Below are 14,551 nucleotides of genomic sequence, written 5' to 3' on the forward strand. Positions count from 1 at the left end.
TCAAGTAAAGCGGACAACATAAGGGCAAGGCTTCTCTCCAAACTTGGCGATGCTGTTCTCCTGGACCTTATTCACGCGATCATTAGGAGCATTCCACATCCGATCGCCCGCGTCCCTATCACAATTAGCAATCGCATTATATCCTCAGAGGCGGAACGAAGAAGAAAAAAACATACATCATCAACCCAACATGGTGGATACTCTCCCTATCCGCACAATCACACTCCCCACCGAAGAAAACAGCATCGCCCGCTCTGCGCTGCTCATACGGATATTTCCTAATCAACAAACCCCATTAGCCTGATCTAACACTCATACCATGCCACGCAACCCAGAGCAAAGAAAACAAAATAAAAGGCAGCATACTTATACTTCAACTCCTTCTCCTCGGCACAATACATATCAGACGTCACCCGCAGACCCTCCGAGAACAAATCCCGGCCTGTCACCTGACACACAGCCCAGCAGACAAGTCCCGAGCAGTCATACCCGATATCGCCGTACTGGTAGGGCGGCTGATCGTGTGTGGGACCCTCGCAGGATCCGCCGCCCCAGGCGTAGGGCGTTCCTGCTGCGGTCAGGGCTTTGTTGAGGACTTTCTGGCCGGTGGTGCTGTTTGCGGTGGTGGGGGTTAGGGCGTTTGTTGCCGTTAGGGTTGTTAGGAGGGTGGTCAGGATGAGATTCATATTGGTGGTTCGTTGTTTATTGTCTGGTTGGGATGTCTAGTTAGAATTGTGAGTGTTGTATGGGCTGAGGGAAGGATGAGGTTACCGATCTATATAGCTCATGGTGTTCATGTGAAGTGTGTCTGTCGTATCTATTTTTACATTGGTGCTTCGTCCATTGTAACGTCGTGTTGGTTATCAGATCTGCAATGGGTCGGTCTCGAGACAGAACACGAGCTTCAGGCGATGATCATATCTGATTGCATTTTGGTTCTTTCTTCGTCGATAACAGTAACCAAGGATCCGTAGTGCTGAAAACAGGAAGAGACGCATGTCGTGACACTATCCATAAGTCAGTACGTCTACCGATCAACTGTTTAAAAATCTATGGAAGGAGCGTACGAAAGAACCACCTCATCGAGGTTAGATGAAAGGAGCGATGAACACGAGAAGTGGAGGGCCAAGAATGCACATCACTTTTCGGACTTCAGAAGGTCTGTCGTAACAGGCAAGATTTACGTCGATTCTGTTGATCGTTGCTTTAGATAAAACTACTGAGTACAATTAGACCCCAAGTCATTTGTCTTTTGTTTTTGTATATCACGGCAAGATATCACATCACACCTTGTACTCTTGGTTGGCTAATATGACTAAGAGTGTGACAATACTAGTATATATATTTTAGTTGGAGTTCGCGCTTAACATGCACGATAGATATTAGTATCGCTTCTCGAATCACAAATGTTCTCTCACGTCCTGATCAGCCCCGTTGCGTGACGTATTCCGTATGCGGTTCGTGGCAATTTGGCGATTCGGTGTCTGGTCAGCAATCGAGAACTAGATATGATTGGCTTATATTAGCTTTCGGTTTGTATGGAATGTACAGTATGGTAAGCGATGGTATGAGAAGAATGATTTTGAAGAGGTCTTGGTACCTGTATCCTCGTAACCCTTGAGGGCCCACCAAATGTCAAAACTCGTCGGTACTACTAGTAGTATTCCACTCAATTCATAACCACTGTGCGGCCTTTTCATCATGTACTTATTCACCAACATCCACAATCCCAGACCCCGGATCGACAGACCTCCCGGTAAGGGGACACGACTGGCGGTGCCTTCGAGTCACAAGGAATATGGCAATTGGACATCTCAACGAGAAACCCGGCATCACCGCAACTGAGAATCCCAGCGATGTCAGATGTGGCAAAAATGCTTGTTGGGCGGAAAACCCTCAACGTCGTCAATCATATGCAACTAGTCCCCCCTTGCAGAGATATTCTCGGCTACCATTCGACCAGAGACAGCCGGCATTTGCTCATAGTGTCTGCCTTGCTGCATGTCGGTACTGAGTACTCGTTGAGTAGCACCTTGCAGGAAGGGGTTGGAATCCACATTTGGCAGGTTGATCCCTCCCCTCCCCAATATCGGCCCTACAGCGTTATGGGCCCTATCTTGGTGAATACACCTAAGCGAGCTTCCTTGCTCTGGATGTTCGGTGTGAAATGGTCAGTCTTCGATAGCCCCTTGCTGCTATTAGGTCCATCCTTTAGGATGTTTGGGTATAGACTCGTGGATTCTTTAGGCTGTTTCTCTGGCCGAAATCAGGTATCTCAGTAGCACGCCTTTAAGCTCCGCGCTAGATTTAAGTATGTTTGGGACGGGGTTTCTGACTAATAGCTATCTCAACCAGCGTGTATTGATCGTTTCACTCCAGCCAATGTGCTTGAGTATTGATTCCAAGTCACCAGATAAAAGGCTCATTGGACCCTACCGCAATCTTTTGGGAGGAGGTCAATGCATACGCCCTCACGGGTTGCAGGCAATGGGAAGCCTGGTCAGTTCGTTACTGTGCTCGCCACTGTCGGTGGGTGGTAGCATATTGGATGAAGCAAGGATAAAAAAGTAAAACGACGGTCATTAAACTCAGCATTCGTTATGAGTCATGTGCATTACACACATATCTCTATGGTATAACACTATCCAATCATCTAGGTCGCTAAAGGCTACTGACGCAAAAGAAGAAGAAGTAAAAGGAAAAGGAAAGGGAAAAGGACAATCCCCAACGTAGATACGCGAAGTGGGAAGACTGATTCTACGCCAAGAACTCTCGGTCTATGGCCTGATTTAATTTATCTGCTGCAAGTTAGCCGGTGTCTTGTCAGGACCGGAAATGATATACCACTTATTCCTTGTATAGCCTCGAATGCAATAGAGTAATTTTCTAAGAACTTGACTATCAGCCGTAAGTTGTGATATAGCTCGTTCCGGAAGTCGGATAAAGAGGTGGTATCCAGAGCATTGATGTCGTCAGGCGCGGTATGTTGGATAGCCCGCGCTTTGAGACCCAGCATCAGCATTGCATAGCTGGATTGCACTCCGCAGCATACCACTGTTGGCATGGTTCGAGGCAGTTCATTGCCACACCCCCCGCGGGCGTATTGTGTATTAGCTAGGATGTCGCTGGTATGATTCGGGTAGAGAAGGTTATCGAGCAACGTGACAATGTTGAGGGCTGCATGCAGGCAGGCCTTTGATGACTCTTCGCTGGAAAACGGCATCTGAAGTGTGTGAATCTGGGACATCAGCGAGAAGTCTTCAACCAGGCTAAGGTCGCTGCTAATTTCTAACGGCATATCCATCCGAGAATTACTGTCCGTAGGTATGGATACCTCTGGATGTCGTATAGAACCAGATAGAATATCTTGGAAAGCGCAGAGTCGATGCAGTTTGATCCGTGCCCTATACTGTTAGCGAAATTATCGCCTTCCGTGGCTGGGCAGTATTTACGTGTGTAGCTTGATCTCTGCGAAATCCCGCATGGTCTTCGACGTCATGCATTCAATGGATTCAGGATGTGGAGCCATCTGAGAGACTAGAGGAGCATCTCGACTGCTGAATAACAGAGACGATATTTGCCTGTCAAGCTCCTTCATGCGTTTGGAAACCCACGATGTGTCATCAGCTTCATGCATCGTCTTATCAAGGTCACTGGCGAATCCGGCAGATTCGACAAGAACCTGTTGGGCCTCGACGACAAGTTTCCACCCCTATGTATATTGGTCAGTAAATCGGTGTGATCCAGTTTTGGGCTTATTAAAATAACATACTTCCGGGTACGGAGTTACAAACCATGGATCATAGAGATCAAAGGCTGGAGGCTGTGAAGGATGAGTCATGTATCCAGTAAAGAATGCGCATTTATACGAACCGTTCCGCTAATAGCCGATGCTTGACATGCCATCATATACTGGTTCAAGATCAGCAACGACCAGACAATGAATGTATCATAGAGACCCACCGTCATCCACCAAACCCTCCGTTTTGAGTCTGCATACTGTTCTTCCTCTACCGCCTCGTGCAGGGCCATACTCATGGCCAGTGCAAGCGCCTGGTTGGCCCGTTGAAGCATGTCATCAATGTTCCCCCGTTGTGCATACTCATAAATACTAAGCATAGACAACGTCACAACGCCCTCCAGGGGTATTTCCAGCTTTGGATGAAACGGTACTCGTTCAAAGGCTTTGACAGTGTCAGCTAGACCAGTCTGGGAATCCTGGCTCATACTGAGCAGTTCATAGTCTCTTTCAATGACACCAAGGGCCGTTTGTGCAAAGCAATGTGCATATTCCCTTCGTCTCTTCAAACACTCCGTCGTCTTGGGCTTTCTTTCGTTTGGGTGGGGTATCAGAGACAGAATGGCTGAAATAGCCAGGCTAAGAGGGCTCGTCGGTTCAAATGTAGGAGGGCCTTTAGCTAATGGACGGCTAGACACCGGCTGACGTTCAGACGGGGGCAAGATTGGGAAATAAGGATGAATAAAAACGTAATACGCGTCAAGTCTAATTCTGTCAATACAACACTTGATGACGGTTCTGCACCCAAGCTTACATATCTTCATTACTGCCGTAGAGTCGTACGGGGTTGGATACCGACTTTGAATTAGAGTCGGGGTTAATTTCGTCTAAATGTGAGCTAAAGATGGAGTCAAATATTGAGTCGATTTCCGCAAAGGGCATTTCCACACTGCGCAGGCCTGCCCCTGGGCCGCATAAGCCTCCCAGTTGGTGGACCCATTCTACATAAAACTTATTAGACCCTTGACTCTTATTAAGAGAATCCAAAGAACAGATCAAGAGCGACTTACCATCTCCCGAGATAGGCGACATCCCCATCGTGCTCGAGACCTTCGGTAGGCGGTTCCCCACCTCCACAACAGATGTTACTGTTTCGTGACGAACGGCAGTAGCTTTATGCTTCCTACTGGAACAAGGACGTGGCCCGCCTCGTCGACTGGGCACATAAGAGCAAGATCTTCCTTTTGCGACGCAGTTGGAGCAAGCTGTCTGGCCATCACAACGTATGCGCAACGCACGACTGCTTCGGGGCGAGAACTCATTCAGTCAATCATCCACTTCATATATGCCAGGGACGCACCAAGAAAGACAGGCTAGTTTGACAGGAGGACGGGTGGACTTCTGGCAAATAGAACGCCTGTATTCGAGATCGGCGGTCATATCTCAAATCCCGGTCAATATGGAGCAAAAGTCAAAAAGGCAAGGATCATACACCGTCCTGCAGAAATAGAGGGGCATGCGCATGGCATGGTTAGGTTTTGTATCGGCCGTGAGAAAAAATGCAAATCCCGAACAGCGTAAGCGAATCCCGACTTGATGTCAATCAACCATACAATCAAGTGGTCCATATGGTGGAGCTTTGATGGAATGCGTCTTGGCAACGGGTATGGCTTGGATGATCCGGCATCAGCCGAGAACGAGAAGAGTGAGGGATTGGATCTTGCAGATCGGGGAGATAACTTTTTCCTTTTTCTCAAGGTGGAGTCACCTGCTTGGGATGTTTGCTTCTTTTGTTGTGTGGCTTGTTCTGTGTTTTTTAGATTGTGTTTGTTTTTTTTGGTCTCATTAAACTTTGTCCTTTTCAAGGCATGACAGGTTATTACTCAGGTAATACGTACATGTTGCTACGCCTTAGACAGAGACGGGAACTAACAAAAGAAAAACAAGAATGGGTCCATTTCGTGCTGACGTGACACCTTTTAGTTAGTGACACTCAATCTCACACTGATGCCCTCTCGGTGAAATTAAAAAGTAATTCACTGGCCGCATGTTCTCCCATGTCGCACTTGGCGCCAATCTGACCCCTCTACACTCTCGGAAGAATTGAGCCGTCGCCAGTCGCAGTTCCATCCAAGCCAAATGTATCCCAAGACAGATTCTACCCCCAGCACCAAACGGCGAAAAGGCCTTCTTGGCAAGCTCAGAAGCGCTCGTCACCGTTGTGAGCCAGCGGCTAACATCAAACCTCTCGGGATCCGGATAGACACCCCCGTCCCGGTGGATTGAATAGGCCTGGGTGCTCACAGTCATTCCTTGGGGGATGAAGTAGCCACAGAACGTCGCTCCACCTTTAGGTGTCTCTCGAGGTAACGCCCCCGGCGCTGCCCCGTAAAGCCTCAATGCTTCCATGATGACTGCATTAAGCAGCGGTAACTCCTCCAACGCAGCGTCATTGAAATCGGCGCTGAGGCTATTGACTTCTTCTTCTAGTTCGCGTTGCAGGTTCGGCTGCGAGAGCACTGCCCAGACGAGGTACGTTAGAGTGATTGCGGTAGTATCTGAGCCGGCCACGATAAGATTCCCGGCCTCCAACACCACCTCTTCATCGGTAATCATGCCGTCGCCCTTCTCTGACTCATGCAGCATGCCAGCAAAGATGTTACGACTTGCATTACTAGTCGTCCGGCTATTCGTTATCGCCCGCTGTCCATACTGGAAAAGGTAGTCAGTTGCACGGAACATGTTCCGGAACGATGAAAGAGGAATGTGACGACCGAGCCACGCCAGTAACGGAAGCTCCGCCCCGATTCCAGAGCCCATCATGGTCGATTCCAACACATGTATGTATTGATTTTTCTGAGCCATTAGTAACACGCCAATGCATTACGTGTATGTTGTACGCGACTTACTTTCCCAACCCGAAGCATGTCAAACGACTCCCCGAACATCAAATGACCGCTCACATCCGTGGCAAGGAACGTCCACCATTTGAGCAAGTCAGATTTCCCGTCTGTCTTTAACTCCAACCGGATCTGAGAGACTGCCAATTGAACTTTCTCCTTGACAGCTGGCTCCCAGGTTCGACGCAGCTCTGATTTGGAAAACGGACGTGCAAACAGTTTTCTCCGCGCAGCATGTTGTTTAGGGTCCCTCATTGTAAAAACTCCAGATCTTTTCGAGGGAACAAACTTTTCGTACCATTTCGACTTCAAAAATGGAGTCCCGGCGCGATGAATTTCCCTGAATTCAGCAAGTGATGATATGTCAACCTCGTCCGGGGCAACGCGGACAATTGGACCATATTTCCGATGCAGTTCGTGCACGAAATAAATGCGATTCCCCGTGAGGCTTGCGGATTTGAGAGGTAACCTAGTCAGAGACGTGTAGAATGGCCCTGGAACGCGCCGCAGAGGAGACAAGAAGGCTATATAGAGGACCTGATATGGTGAGTCACCACAGTATTCAATGAGCGCTCAGGAGGAAGCGCACACAACAAAACACGTATTACCTGAACGATCCACAGTGTAAACGCAATGCCCAAATATATCTGCCACTCCATCTTGTTAAACTGAAGGGTTGATAATTTGCTATGTAATTGCTCGTTCTACAATCCACAGGCACGTATCAATGGGTCTGGTCTCTCGAACAATGGCTTTATCTTTCAGATAGAAACAGACATTCGTGGCAAGTATATATGATTACCGTCAGTCTCCAGGAGAAACACTTCACCCGCCCTGGTCAATCAATTTAACTCAGATCATCCAGCACTGGCGGTCGATATCTTGATACTAAGCCATGTACCCCTCAGCGCACTAACGAAGTATTCATGCTATGTTAGCTTGACTAAGCGGATGACGCATTTATTGTCGCCGGCGGGAGATGTGGAGATGCTTTGGTCTCAGCCGAGCATCGATTTAGTCGCTAAGCGAGCAACGGCAGTTTTGCCTCTGGTGTACTCCGCCTGTACTCCGTAGTCTGCGAATACCATTCTTGGCAACTTAGCTCCCATGATTACCTACCTAAAATAACTAACTATCCTCGTGTTACAGAACAACAAAAAGGACCATGTCAGAAACGTTGTTTTTGACCGTCAATTCACTGGGGAGGTGCTTATCAGATCTATTAGATGCCATTCAAAAAGACAACTACGTCAACGCTTCAACCAGTCATCCGATGGCACCGCCGAACTGGGATCGACCACGATTTCGAGTCATTCCACTAGCAAACGCTCGCAGACATCACGCGCTTGTTTGCTTTGGTTGAAGAAAAGGATGCCCCATCAGTTCGCCTGCCGTTTTTCTCACATCTGGATGCCAGGCAAGCATTCCCTTGGCGAGATCTAGAAACGCTTCCCTCTCCTCTCCCTCAAGGAAGGAAACTGTGCCACCTAGATTCCGGTCGGGGATCAGATCTTCGTAGAGAAAGCGACCTAAGATATTTCGTGAGTTTGAGAATGAGTTTTTCGAAACAGGAAACAGGAATACCATTATTGTCAAAGAATGGCCCACAGAAGTACTCCTCCGCGGTCTCGCATACTATGTCATCTTCTCGTCTGACAGGTTGCGGCCACGAGTACTCTCGCATGTATTGATACCTTTGTATGATCTCTGGAGGGGGTGGGCCTAGTAAGGCGATCATTTCGGCGAGGTGTAGTTTAGCATCGTAACTACCTCCTTGATCATGGATACGCCGAAATAGCTCTTTGCTGTCGATCATATCCCACAACTGGTCTGATATTAGTGAATGCAATAACCTTGGAAAACAACGGGACGCACCAGAACACCAAGATTCCAAATATCCGTAGGCATTTGCCATCCATTACCCAGTATCACCTCTGGCGCCCGATAGTGGTCTGGCTGGATAGGCCAGACGCCCCAGTCGTCGTCTTCCTCGAGCCTGGTTGCCAAACCAAAGTCGACAAGCTGTGGTATACTTCTCAGGCTTTTGAGTGGCCCGAAGTCATTACGGGACTGGTACACTGTTCGTCCCGTCGAATCAATCTTGAAAGCCATCGGCTTTTCAAGCTGAGAATCCATGAAATCAGCAAGTACGGTTGGATCCTCGAATGAGACCATGATGTTTTCAAGCTTTAGATCTAGGTAGCCGCCCTGGCTCAGCATCACGGACGGGAAGCAAGGCCAAAGATGAACCTACCCGTATGAACTATCCTACATTCTTTGTGAAGATAATCAAGCCCCGTAAGAAGAGCACGAATATATGTTTTAATGAGGGGTAGTGGCATCTTCCCATCATCAAATCGCCGCTGATACATCGACAATGGCTCCCTCATAGGTGGATACACAAGACACGAATAAGAACCTTCTGGGCCGTTAACTTCAAAAGAGTCAACTAATGTTCGGATAAGTGAGCGACCGCGATGTGATGAGTCTGCTGTGGCAATGTGCTCTTCAACCTCGCGCTCATGACAAGCGGATCTCGCATTGCTATTTGCGATTTTTAGTGCCACGACTCTCTCTCTGGCCCTTCAATATGCCTGTATGTTTGTTAGATACAGAGGGAGCTTCGAATGGAACAAAGATTATTGAAGGCTACCCTTGCAGATCACGCGCGAGCCATACTGTTGAAGACACGCCCCAGCCAACCTTAACCAGGGTTTGGTAGCGATTGACGAGTACCTCTCCAGGCTCCGCTGGGTAGAAGTACTTGGAATTGTACACTGGCGAGATCTCTTCATCAACGAGTATGCCGGGCGGTAAAGGTAGCCCGGGAGAAGACTTGGGAAATGGTTTCTTGCGGAGCAAGCCGGACAAACGAGGAATGGACGGCCTTATAGTATTCATTACAGAAGCACTCCCCGTGAGCTGACAGGAGAATGCGATATCAATAGTTGTCGAAGAATAAAATCAAGAAGGAGCCTCTGCACGGTTGGTAAACCTGATCACGTGGCACGGCAGATGGATATCCCATGGGGACTGCTCTACGTCTTCATTGTCTCGGTCATTCGCTAGTGCATGTGCCCTTCCACATAGAAATATGTCCTGTATGACGAGACATCCCTGGTGTTCAAGCCTCAAGGGGAACAACGACTGGTCCCAACTTAGGACGATAAGGCACCAGAATAGAGCGTTCCTTGCCCATGTATTTTCTGACGGAAGAACTGATATCAATGTCGACTGTGTGATTCATAACCTACCTAACTCATTAATATCTATCCACTGACTTCCGCCAAACCAACCATAGTATCCCGCGCAAGACGAATATAGGGCTTGAGATAGTTACGCCCTGGTGACAACTTCAATGTTGTCCTAATAAGATATCAGACCTAGTTAAATAGAAATTCAATATCGCAGTTACCTATGGAATATCATTGATTGGCGTTGACCTAGTATGTTCCGCGAACTTGGACAACTACCTTCCTATTCTTAATGTCTCATCCTCTAGACTACCCCTACAGATCTCTCAAACAGACCACTATGCATCATAGTCACATATATTGTAGTTCCAAGAGAATCTTCAGTTACTACTTCTTATAATATAGTTCGTGGGGAGTCTGGGGTCTTTGTTACTGTAAAGTGTAGCCGAGTGGCAGTAGTTGAAAATAATATGGCTGAGATTAATATTAGAAGTGATTATAGGTTTATATCGCCCGTCATTCCTTGTGTCTACAGAGACAGTAGCCTTCATAGTCGGTAATGCGAATATTGAGCAAGCTGTAGGCAATGACAGAATGATGGCGATGCTGGCCCTGGATCTAGGAACCAAGTTTAATTATAGACATGGATGGGCAAGGACGGATGATTTGACTAACTGCAAATTCCAGATTCTTGGTAGCATACATAATTTTATCGATGAGCAGATTGAGTTCTCAGTCCTTGATCACAATGAGGTATACTAGAGAACAACCCTCCATTTTCTCTTCCCCCCCTATTTCGCATAGACACGCACACACATAGAGAGAGAGAGAGAGAGAGATGCCTATGCTTTAGCTCCTATCGATTCTATCTATGATCAGTAAAAGAACGATGTTGCCGAGACTAATACAATTTTCTTGTGGTATAAATATGTACCGGATATATATCTCTCCCACCACTAACCCGATATGACCGACGTATATCTTCCCCAGGGGTCAAATACACCAAAAGCAGCCACAGTATACATCACTGTACCAATTTCTAATGGAAAGAAGATATACCCAGTAGACACGTATGAAACTCGGGATATGGTATGGAGCAGGTAACTTTTATACTCTGCTCTTTCCCCCCCCAACAAAACCCATGCAAACTTCAGCTAAACCCTCTAGGAACCCATCAATCGAATGGTGATTGCATGCAACCTAACAGGAAACACAAAAGTTTGAAAAGCATGTTAGCAGCCCATAACCAACAAAGAGACAAACTCAGACCAATATAAGCCCCACCAAGGACCACAAATCCTTGTCATTAATTCCCACAGACAACCAAGCACTACGAGCACCGGACCTCGCGACCCCTTCCGAAGACAGCCGATATCGCAGTCGATCATCTCGCATCGTCTGGACGATCACGAAGATCTCTCCACCGCATTGACGCGGCGCGGAACGCCATCCTTCCAGCAACGCGGTTCAAATCCTTAGTTAACCTGGCCCGTTTATTCAGTCATGCTATGACGAACCGGGGCTCCGTGCTCACGCTGGTTGCTGATCTGGTTTGGAAGCCATTGCGTTGTTCGTTAGCGTGTAATAGTTCCAGCTCATATAGGCCTGGTTGTGTGGTGAGGTGCTGAGGGATGAGTTTTGCGAAGTAGTTGTCAGTATGTGTGCATACCTGGATTGATATAATAAGGGGTTATGTAGTGGGGTTCTGTGGTTTGGAATTTCGAGTGATCTTTGTATTCTGTTGGATTGTAGAAATGGTATCTACTCTATCTGAAGAGTCTTGAATGAGAAGGCTCGTCATGGCCAAATAAGTCATTGGTTGCAAATCTTCATCTCCCCTCCCAATATAAAGATATGTGAAAATAAAAGGGAATGGTATATATGTACAAGATAAGTTGTAATGAAAGACAGGGAGAGACCAATCACCCTAGGACTAATAGAAACACAGGGCTGACGGCCTGGGATATCAATATAAGCATCATGAATAATAGAAAAAGTAAGATGCCCCAGAAAGGGGAGGGCCAGGCATCACTAATAAAGTGTATTATGTCAAGAAAGTGTATGAATGGCAGAAAAGAGAGCGTGAGAAAGAGAGAGAAACATGAAATAAAGGAAAGGGCATTCGACATTAATTCGATGACGTTAGGAGTTGGCGTTCTTCCGTAAGAGTAAGGATTGCAAGCCAGTCGACTGTCGGCTATCTCCCCCACATCCTGGCGCTCTGCTCGGGACCTTTGCCGTTCCCGATGGACCCTTTGCTCGACCGGTCACTGCTTTCAGCCTCCGGGTATGCAGGCTCGTGGGTAATTTCAATGGTGGTATGTTGATACACCTTTCCAAGAGGTGCCAGTTCCATGCCCGAAGGTTGTACAATATTGTCAGTAGATCCTTCGCGCACAGTGTGGCCGAATTCGTCGTCGTCATCACGGTGTCGATGGGTGCGCAGAATGCTGATATCAGCCCGAGTGTGCTTGCCTTCTGCAGCGGTAATGGTCGTCAGGTGGTCAGTCTTTCGGTTTTTGCTGCTTGTAAAGCGGTTGTAACTGCGGTCGCGACTTGGCTCGGACTCTAAAATCAGGTTTCGACGGGTGAGCGTGTAGAGAAGGACGTCAACTAAGCCTGAACTCGTAATCACGGCACCAGCGACACAGAAGAATGCAATGCTTGGTGTTTGACCTTGGGCTGTTGCCATTCGTCCTGCAGCAAGAGGCAATGACAGCACAATGTACGCAACCGGATAGATAATCATATATCCGATAACACGTCGCAGGCGCCTGAGACTCTCCGTATGACTGCTTCCCAGGATCGCAGATTGCTTGATCCGACGTCGTAGCTGGAACCACATGATGGCATAAAGACAGACGGTTCCGAACTCGGCCAGGAAAATCCAGATATAATGAGTCCACAAACGGATTGGCTCGTACTCTTCGCTGATCCAACACTGAGGTTACACTTAGCAATTGACTTTTATACCGGGGAAACGTAGGGCCCTTACCCATGCGCCTGACGGAATGAAGACATATCGTCCGTGGGATGCGAGCGGAATAATAACCAAGATAACCACAAAAAGCCATACGCCAACCACGCCACAAACGAAGACTCGATGGCTCAGCTTGTGACCTAATGCTACCAGAAGGAATGTGTGAACGGCAATTGCGAGCACGAACAAACCACTGCCGGGGTCCCCAATCTGCAGCCAAAATCCTTGAAGAAAGCAGGCCGCCGAAGACGCTTCTATTTTGTTCTCTGTGATCCATTTAAGGCAGAGTAAAAATGCAAGTGACTGTTGCAGATCGGCCAACACTAGGTTATAAATAAGAACGATGTACTGATTGTAACCGATATATCGTGCGTAGCTGGAGCGCCAGAAGACCAGCCGATAAGTGATGAATAATAGTAGAATCAAAGTCGCGATGAAGGACAGGAAGGCCATGACCGTGACCGCAATTAAACCCTTGCGTTGGGCAGATGGTAGAGGATCGATATCCAATGTAGGGCCAGTATCGGTATAAGCCAGTCGCCGTGCAAGGGAGTTACCCTCGTCGTCACGACTGGCCAGCACACTCAACACCTGAGCCAGACTCATTGTCGTTTAACCGCTCGTAGTAATCCTTTCGATCCCGCTGTTATCATTCTTCGTGCGACACGTGCGGAAGCCGTGCCCCAAGGTAGGGCGAAGTTGTCGGAACGATATTAGCAACAGGAAGATGAAAAGCCACCCTGGGGAGACGCTGGTTTCTCTGGCAGAACTAGGATGCAAATCGTCGGGCTGGCACCCTATGGCGATTTAGTCCGAAGCGGAGATATATCTATTATATCCGCTTCCTTCAGGGGCAGTCCATGTCCTTATTCCATGATGGACCAGCTATCAGCATGAGAAAAGAAAAGAGGGGGAGGATGAGAAGGTTAAGGGCCACAACGAAAGTGGTGCAATATTAATTCGATTATTTTTCATTTTCTTTAACTAAAATACTAAAATGGGGATTGAAACTAAACTACCGACATTGGGCGAGTGGATTGTGTGGAGTGGCATCTTCTCATCCGTAGGCCGCGCAAAGCTTTTATTAAACTCTGATGGGCTTAGTTGTCTCCGCCTCATCCAACAATTCCTTTATGAAAGGGACCGACTCCACAGGACTGGACAGACTAAGGAGTAGTAGGTTTACTGACTGAACTTGGAACGCCAGTACAGGGGCAACCTTCCGGGCGATCAAATATGAAGTTAAAAAAAAAAAACCCTCAATGGACTTCTGGGCCCTGAAGGTGGTTCCTGAAAACTCTAGACACGAGGTTCCATGCCAAGAGAAGCAAGGCCACGAATGTGATTTTGGGCTGCGGGGGAATTGAGGAGGAACGGCTCGACAATGTACATACGTAGTAAAATTCCTTGGCTCTCGTAATTCGACGATAAAGAACCTTCCCATGACCTTACGGGGTTAGGTTGCCTAGTACGGAGTAAAACCAAGGGCACAGATGGTAACCGTTGAACCAAATGGGTTCCAAACAGCCGTCGTCTGCAATTCGCCCGCAGCTGCAGGGGTTGAATTGGGCCCATTGTGGCAGAAGTGGACTTTGACCGACCACAGGCAGAAGGATAAATATCGAAACAGGAGTACTAGTTCAACTTTGCCACCACTCTTGTGGCAGACAGACACCGGATTGGACGTTAGGTGCATCCGTAGTGCTTTTAAGCTGGAAATTAGCAACAATAGGAATGA

The 14,551-nt window shown here is 47.7% G+C and overlaps 3 protein-coding genes across 3 annotated transcripts; all 3 read right to left on the reverse strand.

Annotated features, from left to right (window-relative positions):
- Positions 1–686, reverse strand: ABOM_006231 (C40 family peptidase; the record flags this gene model as incomplete). Its single annotated transcript, XM_022533360.1, has 3 exons — positions 1–115; positions 177–278; positions 319–686. 3 exons carry the CDS (start codon positions 684–686, stop codon positions 1–3), a joined length of 585 nt encoding a protein of 194 aa, XP_022389291.1.
- A 2,071-nt stretch (positions 687–2,757) lies between these two features.
- Positions 2,758–8,859, reverse strand: ABOM_006232 (transcription factor domain-containing protein; the record flags this gene model as incomplete). Its single annotated transcript, XM_022533361.1, has 11 exons — positions 2,758–2,798; positions 2,845–3,404; positions 3,453–3,712; positions 3,773–3,823; positions 3,874–4,504; positions 4,554–4,704; positions 5,830–6,595; positions 6,649–7,176; positions 8,044–8,168; positions 8,224–8,464; positions 8,515–8,859. 11 exons carry the CDS (start codon positions 8,857–8,859, stop codon positions 2,758–2,760), a joined length of 3,699 nt encoding a protein of 1,232 aa, XP_022389290.1.
- Positions 8,860–12,030: 3,171 nt separating this feature from the next.
- On the reverse strand, positions 12,031–13,419 carry gprC (the record flags this gene model as incomplete). The annotated part of the gene is made up of 2 exons (XM_022533362.1): positions 12,031–12,774; positions 12,829–13,419. 2 exons carry the CDS (start codon positions 13,417–13,419, stop codon positions 12,031–12,033), a joined length of 1,335 nt encoding a protein of 444 aa, XP_022389323.1.
- Between the last annotated feature and the right edge of the window lie 1,132 nt (positions 13,420–14,551).

This window comes from Aspergillus bombycis (genome assembly GCF_001792695.1).
Source record: "Aspergillus bombycis strain NRRL26010 chromosome Unknown contig00040, whole genome shotgun sequence".
Classification (NCBI taxonomy): Eukaryota; Fungi; Ascomycota; class Eurotiomycetes; order Eurotiales; family Aspergillaceae; genus Aspergillus; species Aspergillus bombycis.